The 18,218-nt window shown below is 43.8% G+C and overlaps 1 protein-coding gene across 3 annotated transcripts in view; it reads right to left on the bottom strand.

Moving 5' to 3' along the window:
- Positions 1-358: 358 nt before the first annotated feature.
- The window catches only part of LOC102382156 (BPI fold-containing family C protein-like), a 42,958-nt gene continuing 25,098 nt past the window's right edge, over positions 359-18,218 (bottom strand). For all 3 annotated transcript variants that reach the window (XM_025209335.1, XM_025209333.1, XM_025209334.1), the window contains 9 exons: positions 15,802-15,893; positions 15,321-15,494; positions 12,568-12,621; positions 9,407-9,586; positions 8,687-8,754; positions 6,656-6,698; positions 5,730-5,793; positions 3,709-3,785; positions 359-847 (listed from right to left, as the gene is read on the bottom strand). In XM_025209335.1, coding sequence (XP_025065120.1) covers positions 806-847; positions 3,709-3,785; positions 5,730-5,793; positions 6,656-6,698; positions 8,687-8,754; positions 9,407-9,586; positions 12,568-12,621; positions 15,321-15,494; positions 15,802-15,893 — 794 coding nt within the window. In that variant the 3' untranslated portion in view covers positions 359-805. The remainder of the gene's footprint in view (positions 848-3,708; positions 3,786-5,729; positions 5,794-6,655; positions 6,699-8,686; positions 8,755-9,406; positions 9,587-12,567; positions 12,622-15,320; positions 15,495-15,801; positions 15,894-18,218) is intronic.

Here is an 18,218-nt window from a genome sequence, read left to right on the forward strand (position 1 = left end):
TACATGTTCTATGACGGTTTACATACATGTCTCATTTACATCTTAAATCTCCTCCCTGGGGCCGTCTTTAAGCCCATCTGGGTTATTCTTTGGTCAGGGTCTGAGTTCTTTACATCAGCATCTTTTCCTGTCCCTCTTCTCTTATCTCTCGTAAGGAGTTATTTATTGCATCTGTTCTTGGCTATGTCTGCAGAAGTCTAGTGCTACTCGTAAATCTATCATTGGCCTATATGCCTTAGCAGAAGCAATTGTGTAGTGAAGCCAAACAGTTCTCAGCTGTGAAGCCTTTGTGTAGTGAGATGAGACATTTTTACCACACAGCTGCTATACAAATGTTATTGCAAAATCATAATGACTAGATTATAACATATTTTTACCACACTCTCACCATATCTCCTCCAGTTTCAACATGGCTAAAGACTCTGGTCCTAAAACTGAAAGCATATTAAAATGCCCCATGTCCTGAAATGCCCCTAAGAAGAATCCTGAGAGGACTATCTTCATAGTAAGCATGACAGGACTGTTAAAACCCCTCCTTATATTAAAAAACAACAGATACATCAGGTAAGAAGCAGAAAAAGTTTATACTGGATATAGACCATTCGGAAGGGTGACTCAAGAACTGCATTTGTAATTTTGCACCATACGTTCTTCCTACTTTCTTCCTGAATCAGAGCAGCGTGAGGAAGACTTCACTCATCTCCAGTACTCAGCTAGAAGGTTTAAAGTATAGGGACACTGTTCAGCATTTGATTGGTTGCTGTTAGCCTTGAACATCCTGATCAGTCAAACAATCTCTCCTTCCTTAGAGAGTGTAGTGAATATCAGTGGAAATCAGCAAATAACCCTGAGGAGAGAAAAATGTTCACCAGAATGACCTTCTATTACAGATTATAGGCACTGACTTTTCTTAGTTTTGCCTGTGTTGGCAATGAGAGGCTTGATTTTGTGCTGGGCCTCTCGAGGTTCAGCTGAAGTGCAAAAGACACCAAGATGACTGGCATGCCATATTTGTGCCTCTCAGATTCTGGGCTGCTTTGTGTTTGGGATAGGCTCTGGTATAAGTTAGGACAGCCCTAGTGGCTGCTGTGAATCTTAGGGTAGCCTTACCTCAACTGGCTTGTAGCTGATGTACAGCACAGAACAGTCAGAGTACAGAGCGCTCTGGCTGTTCCTGCCCCTGGCTCAGCCTTTGAGGAAGTAAAGAGTGGTACATAGCTGGGTACATTGGGCCTGTGCCACCCTATACTGGGGTATGCCTCCCAAGGCCTGAGGTAGCCATTTTATGTTCCTTTAATGCCACCAAAGCCGCTTAAAGTTGTTGCGAGGGGTGGGGGGTGGTCAAGTTTTGGTCCAGGGTTTGTATGATAGAATCTATTCTGTTATTAAGACTTAGTAGAGCAGCCTTTTAGGGCTCATGTATATGCTACAATTTTTGCCCTTTCATGCACTGCAACTATATGTCTGTTTGCACGAGTGGGATTTCCCAACACTTTAAAAGTCTTTCTTCTCCGTTAAACTAAACCTCCTCGGATGTAGTTTAGTTTGGCTTGCTGGAAATTAAAGCGTTGTGTTCATGGATTCATTGTGTGCAAACACAAAGGCACTCAAAGGCATGTAATGAGCCTCTTTGTCCACCACACGGCACTACAACTTTTTTGTAGTTCACCCCTTGGAATTGCTTTCACTTTTGAATTGCTTCCTCCTTTTTTTTTCCCCTTGTGTGGTTTGCCACCTTCCTGCTTCCACATCTGCATTGGGGGCAGGCTGGGGGTGGCAGTGCTGGACCATCTTGCTCTTCGGTGGTGCCAGGCAGGGAGCCAGCTTAATTTGTTTGAAAACTTAGTGTGTGTAAACACAGGTTCAGTGCTCCAAGGCTGAATTCATGTGAAAACCTAGTACGTATAAACACAGATGCGATGCTCCAAAATAAAAAATTTAAATTTTATAAACCTATTTAATTTAATGAGGATTAAAACCTGTGGTGTGTACAGGTGCCCGTACATATCAAAGGGACAGTGGTATATATAAACTGACTTGCATGCTAGATCTAAAGCTGATGTAGCTGGATGTGGAAGGATCAGCAAATCCTTTAAAAGTGTGGAGCTGGGATCATGGCTCCTACACTACTCCCCACTGCTGACCACCACTACACAGGTTACAGCTGTGTGGAAAGTGGAAGAGATGAAGTTTCTGTGTGTCCTGGTTGTGGTACTGAGCGCTTTGGGGCAGTTGGCATTCAGCAAATGTTAGAGTTGCTTTGGGCTGCTCTAAGTTATATCAGTGGACTGGCACACAGAGACTTATGAACTATTTCTCTTTGTGAGTTGTATCACGTGCTAGCTGCCCAAAGTATATGAAAGTATAATATGAGTAAATGTTGAGAGGAAATTGGAACTGATTGATTAATTAATTCTTTTGGAAAATTAAAAAATAAATAGAACTAAATTTATTTAACACTCTCCATCTCCAAAAGATGTATATAAAAAACCAAGATATATCTCAGCATCATCACACTTGCGCTCTAGCATAAAACTTTAATAGTGGGTAAGCATTTTGAAATCAATGAATTTAATAGATCAACATCTGATTTTCACATAATCCAGGCATTTGTGTCCATGCTGAGGGCACTGGTTATTTCATGGTCTAGCTATCTATATTACATGTTGAAGACCAAATACTGATCTTGGTTACAAATATAATATTGTACTAATTTACTAGCATCTCATACATTTAACTGACACCAGAATTTAAGTTAAGTGTAAAAAATTCAGACATATTGTGGCATAGAAGAGTATTTCTCCATAGACTTTTAGGAGGTTACACTTATCTCAGAGCTGAATTCACCTGACTGAATGCAGTTGGCCACAGGGCATATGTCTGTACTATATCAGATAGTGCTAGGGAAAGTTGCTGTGAAAACACACCCATCCATTTGTTCCTTCTCTGCATGTACTGAGAACCAAAATATGGTTACTTGCCACTCCCTCATGTGCAGCCAGGGTCAGTAATTTGTCCCATACATGCTGATTAGTGGTGTTGGATGCCTGCCCCAAAACAGCTATCTGACAATTTCTGTTGTTTGACATACATGGTGTTGGCATGAATGGGCAGTATATGCTTTCATTGTGACACGCTGCTAGTGTCAGGTCTTTAGCACAGATTTTTTTTTCTCAATGGAGAAGAGGTTTCTTCCTAAGCTTGCACCTGGCGTTCAGTTTTATTCAACAACAAATGAAGGACACAGTCTGCTACCTATACATTTCCTGTTAGAAGCAAATAATCCTGCCAATAAAAGATCTCCCTTTCACCCCTGAAAAGCACAGGATCAGGGGTGATCTGGTGGCCACCTATAAGTTTATCAGGGGTGCTCATCAGGATCTGGGGGAATGCCTGTTTACCAGAGTGCCCCAAAGGATGACAAGATTGAGTGGTCACAAACTCCGCTGCGACTGATTCAAGCTGGACATAAGGAAGAACTTCTTTGCTGTCCGAGCCCCCAAGGTTTGGAATAGACTGCCGCCGAAGGCGGTTCAAGCACCCACTTTGAACGCCTTCAAGACACATTTGGATGCTTATCTTGCTGGGATCCTATGATCCCTGCTGACTTCCTGCCCATGGGGCAGGGAGCTGGACTTGATGATCTTCCAGGGTCCCTTCCAGCCCATATGTCTATGAAATCTATGAAATAAAGATTCAGATTCTCACCTGATTAAATTCAAGAACTGGTTGAATGAACTTAGTTTGAGCCTGATTAGGAAGAGGGAATCCTTTCCTCAGTTTATCTTATAAAAGATAAGAATACATGCATTTATATGTGAACAACAAGTAGTGGCTCTTGTACAGCATCTTCTTTTTTTTTTTAAGACAGTTAATATGCTTTACAGACACTAATCAATCACCACCTGTCCCCTGGGAAATAGATATTACCCAGATTTACAAACAGAGAAAGAGCTCTCTAGAAGAAGAGGTATGTGATCATGGAAAGACTGGTGTCATAATGCATACACACAAGGGGGGTGACCTCATATTGGACAGGCAACATTAAGTCTGGCATTTCCTAACTTGTGAATGCTTGCCCTTATAACTGCAACCTTCATTTAAAGTAATAAAGTTATATTTGGGAAAAGCTAAATACTTTAAAACACAGATGGAAACCCTCCCCAAAATTCTATCATGTGGAAATATCTTGACCCTCACTCAGGCTCCAAAGCACAAACCCCTACAGCCTGAGCTGTAAACGGGAACAGTTTGGGGGTGTCAGCCTCTATATCAGTGGTTTCCAATCTTTTTAAGGTAAAGATCACTTTTTGAAGTAAAGGGCAATCCAGGATCTACTGCATCCCCCCCGCCACCCACCTTGCCCCCCTGCCCAGCAGGTCAGTCAGGGGGTGGGGGCAGAGGTGAGTGGGGCCTTGGCTGGGGTAGGGTCGGAGCCTGGGTGGCTCGTCCAGGCGCATGTTGGGGCTTCCACGGCTGCATGCAGCCCGATAGAGGTGCAGGGGGCACGTGTCCCCCCCGATCTGGGCGTGGGGCGAGGCGGCTGCCACTGCACTTTGTGTCCCGAGCCCCGCTGCAGCTCGGGGTGCAAAGCCCAGTGTGCAGTGGCATATGCCTCGCCCCACGCACAGATCAGTGGGGCACATGCCCCCTGGGCTTCCATCGAGGTGCATGCAGTGGCAGGAGCCCCCCCGTGTGCCTGGACAAGCTGCCTGGGCTCCGACCCTCCCCTGGCCTTGCCTGGCCAGGGCCGCACTCACCCGGTGGCAGGGGGTGCAAAGGGGGATCATTCCACTCACCCGGCCCGGCCCCTGTGGCAGGGAGCCATGTGTGTCCTGCCATTCCTGGGCTGTGTCTCGGCTGCTCCCTTTGTGCATCCTGCTGCTCCCGATCATGGAGCCCCTGACAGTTGATCTTAGTCTAAGGGGGCTAGCCCCACCAGCTAGCCACCCCAGAATGAGACTGTTAGGGGCTCCCTAATGGACCAGTTGATGGAGATCAACTGGTTGGTGACCACTACTCTATATGGACTAGGCACTAGGGGGAGACTAGGCACAGACAGTGAAGGGGATCATTTCCAGGTGCTGGAGGGAAGTGTGCTTAGTGGTCATAGACCCTTCTGCCCTTCCTTCCCAATAAGCCTCTTTTTGTCCCTTTCTTCTCCTAACCATCCATCCAGTCCCCCTTTACTGTGCTTTCTGACTTCATCTCTCCCATCATCTCCCTCTTTTTATCTACCCACCCACCAATCCTCACTCTTGTACTGTTTTGCCTTATATTCCCTCTAACTCAATTCCATAACTCATATCACCCCTTCAGCTCCCTGATTCCTGCTTTACCATTTTTAGCCAGTGCTCCAGCTCCTTCTCACCTGCTTTGTTCCACTCCACCAGGTCCCCTGGCTTCTGCCATCCTCTCTTTCTATGCCACTGTTCCTACATCCTCCCTTCTTTTTGCTCCTGTTCTTTTCCTCCACTACCCACTCATATCCACTCCTATTCCCCTCACCCTTTGTCTCTTTTCACCTTTCCCCTATTATGCATCTCATCCAGACTGTTACCCTTCTCTACACTGCCTGGATACCACCACAGGGAGCACAGAGAGCACAAGAAGGAGGTGATGTGAGACAGTGACCTAACAGTGAAAAAATAAAATCACATACTAAATTTTATTGCCATGCAGTCCCTGGGAATACTGAAGATCATGGTCAGTAAAGGAACAATCCTTACCATTGATTGCTGGGATTGCTCCATTCCATAATACACAAGATAGGAAATTCTCCAAAAGTGAGATCTGTCATGGGAGAGAACATGGATCTGATGATCACTTCTTACAATCTATGAAATTGCCAACTCAAATCTTGGTTGGAGCGTTTAGGTCAAATTTGGTAAGAGAAAACCACATGTTAAAATGATCTTTGCATTTTGAGGTACTCGGCTGAAGCCAAACAAAGCAATGGGATGTTGATCTTTGTCGCAGTTTCACTCAATTAATTTAATATCAGCATTTTTATTTACTTAAAATATTTTACCTGTAACTACCCTATACGATTTGACAAGTCATCATTCCGCACAGTTCAGCTTCCCAGTGCTAAATGAATGTCCTCAGAATTAAACTAACCATGGGGGAAGGGGTCCAGAAGGAGGAGGTAAGGATTCTCCTTTCTCTGCTACTAAATCTGTTTCATGCTTTTTGTGACTATCATTCTTTCCCCTTCCTCTCTTCAGCTTGACAATGAGACTTTGTGCTGAACCTCAGCCTACCCTACTACCTGTATTTTCTTCTGTGGTTTGCCCAGCAAATGTGATGCTTCTGTTACCGCTCTGTTACAATCCAGTTTTAGATTATCTGGTAGTGATTGTACAACATCATGTAATCCTTCAGAGGAGGTTAGCTTAGAAAACATTTCTCTCTCTCTATTTTGAGAATTACAATATTACCTGAGAGAAAGGGAAGAGTAAAGCCTATATGATTATACAACAGATAAAATATTGTCTGTGTGAAATCAGGAGAGATAAAGCCATCCCAGGAATAAGTAGGCTGAGACAGAAATGGATGGAGAGATTTCAGTTTCCTTTCATCTGAACCTGCCTCTTTCTGAAATTCTTGGTTTTAAGAACTTAAGTTTCCTTTGCACAGAAGCCCATCAGCTTACCTCAGAAAAGTCAACCCCAGAACTTGTCAGGGAGAAGTGAAATCTGAACAGAATATAATAAAGGGAATCATTATAAAGGATAAAGGTACATTGTTTTACCTATGTACAGTTATTTTCAGAGCTATAGGCTATGTGATATTCCCTTGAAGAGATGCTTTTATTGGCATAAGCCCGGTGAAGTCCATGCTGCCCCTCACAGTAAAGAACAGAAATGGTTTTCCTGGGGCACAGCTTGGAATGTGCACAGGCGTGTGGCCTGGGAAAAGCTTTTCTGGGGACATGAGAGTGCTTCTCCCTCCAAATTACATTGTATAAATCCCACCAATTGATACACTCAACTTCACCAGACACCCCCTGCCTCTCAACAACTCTGCATTCAAAATCATACAATAAAAAGTCAATTTCAGAATCCCTGGAAATGTAATAGCTATTCAGGCATCTTGGCTATGTGAGCTGGGAGGAAAAATTTCACTCTGGGGCTGTTACTCCATGTGATGGCTGAACCGACAGCTGGTGAGGGCTGACCCGCCAGTTCTTCAGAAGTTCAGTTCTGTTTGGATAACTTCTCAACGAGCCCCAGTCACTGAAATCTCCTTCCTACATTAGCTCTCTCACAGGTTCTTAGGCCACTAACTCCCGATTCCTAAATCAGTATTCTGAAGCATTCATGACCTCCCATGATACTCTTGTTGTAAGGCATTTATTTACTACTCCACAAGACTACTTATGAGTGCCTTCCCAGGATGCTCTGGACATTCATAACCTTAATCTCTTGTAACAATCCTCTTGAAGAATCTTCTTGTGAGCCCCAAATCATAAAGTTCTACCAAAAACTCCAGTTGTTTCATAGTACTTGGGAACCAACTGTACAATGTGCTGAGCAGGTCCCCTGTGGTTCTGGTCTTTACCTACTTCTTGAAATAACAAAGCTTAATAAATTTGGCTATTGTCTTGAATGCATGAAAATTTAGGTTCTGTAGAAGCTGCCCTGATCTCTAGAATCAACTGGGTTGTTAGGTCCCAGTAAACCACTGCCCTAGAAACATTGATCACTTCCAGGAGAGCAAGCACAGAAATCACAAGACATGATAAAGAAATGACTTTAAACAATCTGGGCACCATCTTATTCCTGGGTTATTGCACAATATGAAATAGACTCACATGTAACCTAAGTAGCCTTGAGTGCTGCTTCAAGTTACAGAAGTCTCCCTACAGCTGTCTGTAGCTTGTTGCACTAACCATGTTGATTGTAGTGGCATGTGCCACGTTGTCCCATTTGTCCCTGCCTATCACAGTAAAGCTTGCAAGGATCCATGCAGAATTATGTGTAGTGGCCCAATGAATGTTTGCACAGGGGAGAATTTTATGACTCTGTGGGCGTGTCTACATGAGATGCTTGAAGCACAGTAGACTAATTCTGTACATTAGCGTGTCACGATGAAAGCCATGCTAATGTGCTAATGCGCAGTAGAATTAATCTACTGCACATTAGCATCACATAAAAAGTGCGCTAGTGCTACCGTGCAGTAGTGCCGATCATGGTGCATTAAGTTAGTACCTGTTATTACAGGTATTAGTATTACAGGTACTAACTTAATGCACCATAATTATGGCACATTAATGAATGTGTAGATGTGCCAACTATATGGTAACAATAACCACACAGAAGTTGGGGGGGTCATGGAATTTCGCTCCCTAGTATTAGCCCAGATATAACATGTAGTGTTTAGATTAATTAATACAATTAATACTGTGGATACTATGTTGTTTCTCTTTGAACATTTCCCCTATAGAAGGACAAAGAATCATGGAAGACAGCACCCTCAGTTGCTCTAAAAATATCATCATCTTCCATCCACAGGATCTGGGTAATGTAGCAAATAAACTAATCTCAGGGCCTCCACCTCTGCAAGAAGGAAGGTAACTGATTATCTTCTTCTCATATTGATGTGAATGCACGATAGAGTCCTTTTAATAATGTTACTTCCTGACCTTTATTTTATGGACTTGGACAAAACTATCCTGTGTTACCTCTTGAGAAGTAATGAGATAATCAACTTCTGTTTAGATATAGTCATATTGGCACTGGTATTCACTGTCTGAAGAAGAGAAAATCTTGTTATCATATATACAGCATGCAATCCTATCTAGAATACAGGCACAAATATGATTTCCTTTTATGATCCAAAATGAAAGCACCCAACATTTTTATTTATGTAGATATTGAAGTATTTTTTGTGAGCTGTTCACTTTCTATCCAATATGGGGTTTGTGCCTGGTAATATAAAATACTGCCTCCATTATCAGTGTCATAGGCAACATTTTAAAAGGCTTGGATAATTGAGGTTTCCAGTGGCCAAAGGCACTTTTAGTGTAATGAAAAGGTATCTGGAGATATGGCCCACTATTTTATAACAAGCAGGTTAAGAAAAAATTAGCTTCAGAAAATGGAGGCTGTAATATATTTCACTTTCTTTCTCTTGGAAAGACACCCTCACCCCCTCAAAAAATGGGATTCTAAAGGTAAATTCCTCATAACCTATACATCAAATTATTTCACAGACATGAAAATCCAATTCCTATCAAACATAGTGGAAGTCTTCTGTGGGTATCTGTGAGCAGCACTGGTGCCTCTGTTCTAGGTCACACTGACCTCTCAGATTCACAAAAAATTTGGCAGATAGCAGTATGGAAGAGCAAGCATCTTTTAGCCCCTGCACAGAAGAGAGTTTTTTGGTCCAGAGTACTTACTAGATTCCCTGCAAAGATGAATTGGAGGCTTGAGTTTGGCAGGACAGAAAACATCTCTAAGTAGCCAGTGATCTCTGTAGTCAAACTGCTTGTTTGCAAGCTGATCATAGGTGCTGCAGTAGATTGTAGCGTCAACATCAGTGGGTGTGACATTGTATAATTCTGAACAAGCTGTAGAACCTAGAAGCAAAGAAGACTTCAAACAAGTTTATAGGCAGTCCATTTGTGGCATCTGACCAAATAGGTTGTTACCAATGTGTGTGTACAGAAGTTACACTTTTCGCATGATGAGGCAGCCAAAAGTGCTCTGTAGCCATAATATAACAAGTGCTCAGGCTGCATAGCATTTAAAAATGGCAGATCATGTGAGAAATGAATCTGTGTCTGATGCAGTATCAGATGAAGGCACTCTATGGCAGAGTGCCTTAGCAAACCTGTGTACAGGTTCACACTAAGGTTTAATTTTGGGCGATTCTGCTCAAATCCTAGGGACCTTTGCGGGGCTAGGTTGGTGCTTGTGGGGGAGACAGAAAAAGCTCTGTTTTCTCCCTGTGCAACTGGGCTGTGGGGTGGGGAAGGAAGCCCACCCATACCCCGTGCCCCCCCATTTATCCCTGCTAGGTTTTTGGGGGTAGCTGGGATATACCTGCACAGCAGGGGGTGCTCTGCACCCCTCCCTCCCCCCCCAGCTCTGGCTGTGGCAAAAAGTCAAGCCGGCCTCTGTGTGCTGTCAAGAGGCTAGGGCAGGGGTGGGGAAATGGAGCCTCCCCACTGCATGGGCCTAGACTGGCTACCCCAGCTGGGGTTTCAGGGGGTGTTGGGCTGGGCCCATGAGGTGAGGGGGGCTCTGTTCTCCCTCCCTACCCCCCAGCTCCAGGTGCAGCAGCCATCTGTGCTCCAGGTAAGGCAGCCCCCTGTGGGATCGGGGAGGGGAGCCCTCCCCACCATGTGGGCCCAACCCAGCTCCTCCCAAGACCCCAGCAGGGGTAGTTGGGGGGGACTGCACTCCAAGCCCCCAGCTGCTGTTGCCAGTTGCCAGCTGGGGGGGGCTGGGGAGAGGGGTGATCTCCCCTGGGAGGCTGATGGAGCACCTGCCCAGGGCCAGTGTAGGCAGGTTCTGAGTCCCCTCCAACCAACAGGCAAACGCCCCATTCCCTCTTCCAACAGCTGCTCTAACAATGGCACTTTTGTGTAAATGTCTGTATGCCTTAACATCTGTACACACCCTATAAAAGCTCATGTATCTCTGAACCAGTTAGTCTCTAAGGTGCAACCCTGCCCTTCCATTTGTCTGGCTTCAGACAAACATGGCTCACTACCATTGAGTTTATATGAAGGAACTGTCCTCAAAATATGGTACATGGTAGATAGACTATAATGGTATGTAGGTAGTTTTATAAAAAAGATTAGCATTCTGTAGTAAACAAGATCTATTGTAACTACACTGAACCAAATAATTAAAATGTTTTGTCAAGTCCTCAGTATTTTTTTGAGGTGGTTTATTAGATCTTACATGGATATTAAGTTGAAGTAACAACTCCAAGGTTGCTCCTGAAGCTTAAATTCTAGGCAAAGGGAGTTAACATGATGCTAAATATCCTGGGAAAGTGAGGAAAAGTAATCACTCATATAAAGAAAAAAAGGTCTACATACACGCACACACAGAGTCAAAATCTTTAATTTTCCTTTAATTGTCATTCCTTTATATATACCTTGACTCCCTGCCTCAAAATTTATGATTTCTCCTTTATTGCTGCTATTTTCTATTGCATACAAAATGCCACAAGTGAAAGACTGAACTAAATCAAGATGGCTACCATTCTCCCTTTCATCTTTGCCTATAGAAGGGAAGCTAACTGTATTAAAGATGACATTATTTCCAAGAGGATTGAAAACAAACTACTTTCATAAAAATGGTCAATCCTGGTCTCTATGACTAGAAAATAATACAGGAATTAGAAAGGATAAGGGGCTTGGAGTGCTGTCTGAAGAGTAACTGAGAGGAACTGAAGTGGAATGAAGGACAACAGAGAAAAGTGGGGAGACAGAGAAGACTGCAATGGGTACAGAAGAACATATAGTCCATTGCAAGAATTCAATGAAAAAGTTGTATCTGTGAGTTTGCATGTTGATGGTATTCTTTATATTAACTAAGTATTACCATCTAAAAAAAGGATGAAGGCAGGGCAGAGTGGCACCTTAATTCAGAGCAGTATAAGTTGTCATAAGCAACATTTTACTTCATCAGTAACAGCACAGAGAGGTTGGAGGGGGTTATTGAATCTCACTCAATATTAGCAGAGATGTTATATGTATGGAGTCTAGATTAATTAATGCATCAAATACTGTAGCACAATATATTGTTTCGCCTTGACCATTCCCCTTCTACAAGGGCAAAAATTAATGCATGCAAGAGATGAGACTCAGTTATTCTAAAAATGTCATCATCTTCCATCCACAGGATTTGAGCACTGTAGCCAAAAAGAAAAATCTCAGGCCCCCTACACCTGCAAGGAAGAAGGGAACTGATTTTCTTATTCTTTTACTAACATGAATACACAGCTAGACTAACAGAGTATATTATTGCTACCTCCTGTCCTGTATTACCGCTTCCAAAGTAATGAGATAGTCTGCATCTGTTTAGTCAAAGTAAAGTAAACTGTTGCTTATGAAGCTCATGCCTCTCTGAATTATGATTGTCTATAAATTGCCAATCTCCCCTGCCTTCTCCCTGACTTCAGACTAATCCAAATAACAACCTCTTTCTGCATCTGGATGGCACCATACTCAGTTTAAAAATAGGATGTTAACATTGTTCAATATTGTTTTGCAGGTTCAATAAAAATGCTTCTGTTACATTGCAAATGGATTTCTAATCGAGTAACTTAACAGCAAACTGAAGGGAATAGGAATCGAGTGTGGAGAATGCGGACTGCAGGAGAGGCATTGGCAGAGGGCTGTATATGAACACTCACTAACACAGGAGTCTTAATCTGGACTTTCCCAACAGGAGTCACAAATCATCCCTTTCACAAGCCCCCAACCCTGATGATCTCACTGCCTGCTACAAACTTTAGGAGTTTACTAGCACTCTGATGATGTCCACAGGGGGATTAGATATTGCGGTCCCTTAAAGGTTTACAAGAAAAAAAGATACCTACCTCAGGAATGGTACTGTTAGGTGTTACCTCAGTTGGCATAAAATAAGTGGAAAACTGCAAGCAAATGGAAGATATCAGATCATCTTGCTTCATATTCACGTTCAGATTCTCTTTAAAGAAATACACTCTGTTTATTGTCATTTCATTTAATCCCCATTCTTGATTTAATGGCCTTTCCTTCTGGAAGTAGTCTTAAAGGAAGTTATAATACATCATGACAAAGGTTAGGGACAGACATTCAAAAAGCCTGAGCCTGAATTGATTCAATCTTTGCAGGGTAGTCTAACCTGGCTACGTTAAATCAGTTTGTAACTGCACAGACATCCCAGACATGCAGGCACATACCTGCTGTGGCTTAGGCTAGAAGCCGTAGAGCAGCCTTCCCTTCCCTTCCGCACTGCTGAGCTGAGGGGGGTGTGGCCAGGCCCTGGCAGGATGCTCTAATTAGGGAGATCCCCACCCCTCCATGACCAGCCCAGCAGGGAATTGATAACACGATGTTTATTACCCCTAACTCAGTGTTTATCACTCCATTAAGAAAACAACAGAGGGATATTACCAGCTACCTGCTGATTCTGCCTTTGTCCTGTCTGCTACAGCATGGACCATAGCCAGCAAGTGGTATGCTAGCTAATGCTGAGAGATGTCTGTGTAAGGTAGATGGGATGGGGAGGGAAGGGGGGAGCCAGGCAGATGCCTACAGTCTCTGCCAAGCTCCAGCCAGGGAGCAGAGGGGAGAGGCCAGTCCTGCTGTGGAGCAGAGAGCCCCACTCAGCCCAGATGAGATGCTGGGGGAGTCTGATTTAACTTTAACCAGCAAGGGGTCTGGGACAGACATTGCATAAACCAGTTTGAGCCAAATCAGTTAAATCTGATACTGCGTTCAACCAGGTTTATTTCAAACTGGTTTCAGCCATCTTCAGACTGGTTTATGTGCACTGAACATCTGTTTTGTTACAGGTTTAAACCAGTGTAACAGGGAACCCTAACCTTGTTACTAAGAGACAGGGTGGCCCCTTTAAGTCCAGTACCTTCCAGTCACGGCTGGCTGGTCAAGTAGGGATTAAGACTCAAGCCCTGCCAGCCAGTCAGGTGACAGGAAGAGGAAGGTCAGGATCCTGTAAATGGTGAGTGGAGAAGGACAGAGGGGCAGCAGAGAGACGGACTCCCAATGACTACGGTGCTGCGCCTGCAGTCTCTGTCAGAAGACTACACCATGCCCGGAGCCATCCTCACGATCATCTAAAGTAAGCAGGCATGTTGCCTCCCTTGCTTAATGATAAACACTGGTGGTTTGGGTGAGGCTATTTGGGGAAGAAGGAGGCCTCATTGGGGGCCCACAGCAGTGTGGGGACCCCAGCGCCAGAGAGGGCACAGTATTCGGGGGTGAGCTGACCCCAGCGCCAGAGAGGGTGCAATATTTGGGGGTGAGCTGACCCCAGTGCCAGAGAGGACGCAGTATTCAGGGATGAGTAGACCCCAGTGCCAGAGAGGGGCAGAAGCCCAAGTGAGGGGTTTTTTTTGAGAGCCAGAGCCTGGAGTCAAACCCTGATTAGTGGGTTGTTTTTTTTTTGACTGACAGGCCTAGCTAGAGAGAAAAGGGGTAGGCCCACAGTGGCCTAGACCCCAACTTAAAGAGGAATTTACAGATACCAACTGCAAGGCTTGGGCTGTGGTGTAGATGAGGAACAGAGCCGCAGATAGCGCCCCCTGGCATCGGGGCAGGAAATGGGCAGCCTCCCACTTAATTATATCTATTAATCAATTAACAACAAGGCATGGCAGGCAAGAAGGTGAGTGGTTGGCCCATAACAGGTGGGCGGGGCCACCAGTAGACGTACCCCAAAGAGGCGCTCCTGTTACAACCAGTTTCTAATCACTTAAACCAGTTTATATATAACTTCTGTCCCTAGCCAAAAAAGTTAGACACAATTGTCATTAATATGTATTAAAAAAACATGCTGGAGAAACAAAAAGAAGTGCAGCTTATAAATCAGATTTTAAATTCTGTTTCTATTTTGTCTTGTAGGCTCCTGTAGCTGGAAAATACCGAACCCACTGAAGACAGAACTGAACACCCTGTTGACCCTTTGCTGCTCTGCTTTGTGACACGGTTTGCTCAGTCAACAGGCACAGCTGGTTACAAAGGCCCCTTTTAGCACCATTTCACTCCGCAAAGCCCACTCAGAAGACCTTTCTAGCACTGCCAGCAAAGCAACAGTGTTCTCAGTTTTAGCCTTCCCAGTTTTTCTCCCACTGGTGACCAAACTATCTTGCCATGCCTACTTCCTATTCCCTCTTTATTGCTCTCTAATGATTTATTCCAGTTCTAAGCAGAACAACAGTGTTTCTTGTAGAGCTCAGTATACCCGAATGCAGCTATGGGCTAAAACCACACATTTTCTTCCCAAATCTTTCCCTCACTCCCTTACGTAGTCAGAGCAAAGGAATCTGTTCAGAGAACAGCTTTCCATGGCTTTTTCTTCCACCCTCTGCATTAAGGTGAAAGAACACATAATTAGTTCTGTGACATCTACCATTTCTGTACTATGCATGGTATCAAGAAGCAACTCAGAAGTTGGCCTGAGAAATAGTCAAATGTAGAATTAATATTGTGAATGATACTTAAATCTAGTAGAAGCAAGCCATGGACATGTACAAATTCCTCTGGGAAATGATCAATAAAATCCCTTTCACTGATTACTTGCATATCTGAAACATTTGTAATTCTCACACCAGCAAGTTCCACTAACCTCTTTTGTGATGGTGATGTTAAAAGCCCCTGCGTTGTAATAAGCCAATGAAGCAGATTTGAAGAAATACTCGGAGACTCCCAGGTAGAGCATGGAGTTATTCTTGTCTGGAAGAGTGAATGGGTCTGGTACAAAGGGGGGATCTGTGCGATTTCCAGCAGGATAGACTGTACCCTGCAAAGAAATATAGATATTGGCTTCCAAAAAAAAAGACCTTTATTTTTGTTTTGTTTCTTAACTGTCAGGGTATGCCACAAAACTGTTTGCTTACTCAGGTTTTCTTCTAGCAGCTTGAATTTTTCTTTCCCTTTGGGGAATATATATATATATTCCCTGAGATTTAGGAAGCAAAACAAAACAAAAATGAAGGTCTTTTTTTGGAAGTCAGTATATATAATAAGCATCATTACTGATACAGAAGAGGGTCAGAGGGGTCTTGAAAGAACACAGATCCAGAGAATTAGCATTGGAGGCTAATTACCTTCAAATCCAGGTTAATGTATGTTTTGGAGATTGCTGGTGAGTTAATGAGCGAGTAGTCTATTTGGGCAAAGGCATCAATCTGACTTAGAACTGTAAAGTTATGAACAAAACAACACAGTGATTATTACAAAAGTTTTATCATAGCCAGTTATGTTTACTTCCACACGGAGGCAGGGCTTGGAGAAGAAAAGCACAAAGGAAATAGTGATTCAGTGAAGCGGGGTAAGGAAACAAGTGAATTTGGGCTAGATGACCTTTAATGTCCCTTCTCACCCTATGGTTCTGACCAACAGTGATTCAGGCCCAGCTCTTCTCTTGTCCCAGTGTGCATATAGCAAATGACTTTCCCTCAAATCCTGTTCCTGTGGGAAACCATATTTGGTTTAAAATCAGTTAAATGGGTTTCAAAACTTCAGGTCTTTCTTTGTGATGTGTTTGTGCAAGGACTAGCACAGTAGGGCTCTGATCCAGGTTTATAGCCCATAAGTGCTATGCAGAATTATTGCTGCTACTGATACTGTACACCTGGAAGGAGGCAGTAACATTTCTGAAGCTGTCAATCAGTGCTGAAGCCACTGGGATGTTGTTCACTCCATATGTTGCACCTTGTCCCACAGCACAACAGGAGAAGCTTTTTCTCTACATTGTGAAGAGAAGGTATGTCTCTACACCACATCATTGCCACTGCTGAGGGCACCCACTCACCATAGTACACCCTGGTCATACACTCCCACTTACGAGTGCTAAACCTGGAAATGTGGCACTGAAGCTGCTCTGGCTACTCCCAAGTATGCTAAAGACAGAGGTTCCAAGTGTGAAAGAAGAAAACAAGCTGTATCTCAGCTATAAAAAATATTAGGAGGCAAGTATCTAGAGAGAAGCAACTTCCAAATCATAGAATCATAGAAAATTAGGGTTGAAAGGGACCTCAGGAGATCATCTAGTCCAACCCCCTGCTCAAAGCAGGACCATCCCCAACTAGATCATCTCAGCCAAGGCTTTCTCTAGCCAGCTCTTAAAAACTTCCAAGGACGGAGATTCCACAGCCTCTCTGGGTAACATGTTTGAGTGCTTTACTATCCTTCTAATGAGAAAGTGTTTCCTAATATCTAACCTAAACTTTCCTGGCTGCAACTTGAGTCCGTTGCTCCTTGTTCTGTCATCTGCCACCACTGAGAACAGACTAGCTCCATCCTCTTTAGAACCACCCCTTGGATAGTTGAAGACTGCTATTAAACTCCTTCCTCAGTGTTCTCTTCTCCAGACTAAATACGCCCAGTTCCCTCAGCCTCTCCTCAGAAATCATGTGCCCCAGCTCCTGAACCATTTTTATTGCCCTCTGCTGGACTCTCTCCAATTTGTCCACATCCTTTCTGTATTGGGGGGGCAAAACTGGACAGAGTGCTCCAGATGTGGCCTCACCAGTGCCAAATAGAGAGGAAGAATCACTTCCCTCAATCTACTGGCAACACTCTTAATGCAGCTCAGTATAGTGTTAGCCTTTTTCACAACAAGGGCACACTGTTGGCTCCTGTTCAGCTTATTGTCCACTGTAACCCCAGGTCCTTTTCTGCAAAGCTTCTGCTTTGCCAGTCAGCCCCCAGCCTGTACTGGTGCATGGGATTGTTCTGTCCTAAGTGCAGGACTTTATACTTGTCTTTGTTGAACCTCATGAGATTTCTTTTGGCCCAATCCTCTAATTTGTCTAGGTCTCTCTGAATCCTAGCCCTACCCTCCAGCATAGCTAGTACTCCCTCAGATTGGTGTCATCTGCAAACTTGCTGAGGGTATACTCCATTCCATTTTCCAGGTTGTTGATGAAGATATTGAACAAAACCTGCCCCAGGACCAACCCCTAGGGCATTTCACTTGATACCGGCTGCTAACTAGTCATTGAGCCATTGAGTGTTACCCTTTGAGCCTGATGATCCAGCCAGTTTTCTATCCAACTTGCAGTCCATTCATCAACTCGTACTTCCTTAGCTTGCCTGCAAGAATGTTGTGGGAGACCATATCAAAGCCTTGCTAAAGTCAAGGTATACCACATCCACTACTCTTCTTGCATCCACAGAGCCAGTCATCTCATCATAGAAAGCAATCAAGTTGGTCAGGAATGATTTGCCCATGGTGAATCCATGCTGACTGTTCCTAATCACCTTCTTCTCCTCCATATGCTGAGAAATGGATTCCTTGAAGACCTGGTCTATGATTTTTCAAGGGACTGAGGTAAGTCTAACCAGTTTATAGTTCCCTGGATCCTCCATCTTCCCTTTCTCAAAGATGAACACTATATTTGCCTTTTCCCAGTCATATGGGACCTCTTCTGATTGCCATGAGTTTTCAAATCCCTGATTGAATAAGCTGATAGGGGGAGATACAAGCTCTGAGGCAGTAAGCATAGGAACCAGCAATTTT

This window comes from Alligator sinensis, unplaced genomic scaffold (assembly GCF_000455745.1).
Source record: "Alligator sinensis unplaced genomic scaffold, ASM45574v1 scaffold409_1, whole genome shotgun sequence".
In the NCBI taxonomy this organism is placed as follows: domain Eukaryota; kingdom Metazoa; phylum Chordata; order Crocodylia; family Alligatoridae; genus Alligator; species Alligator sinensis.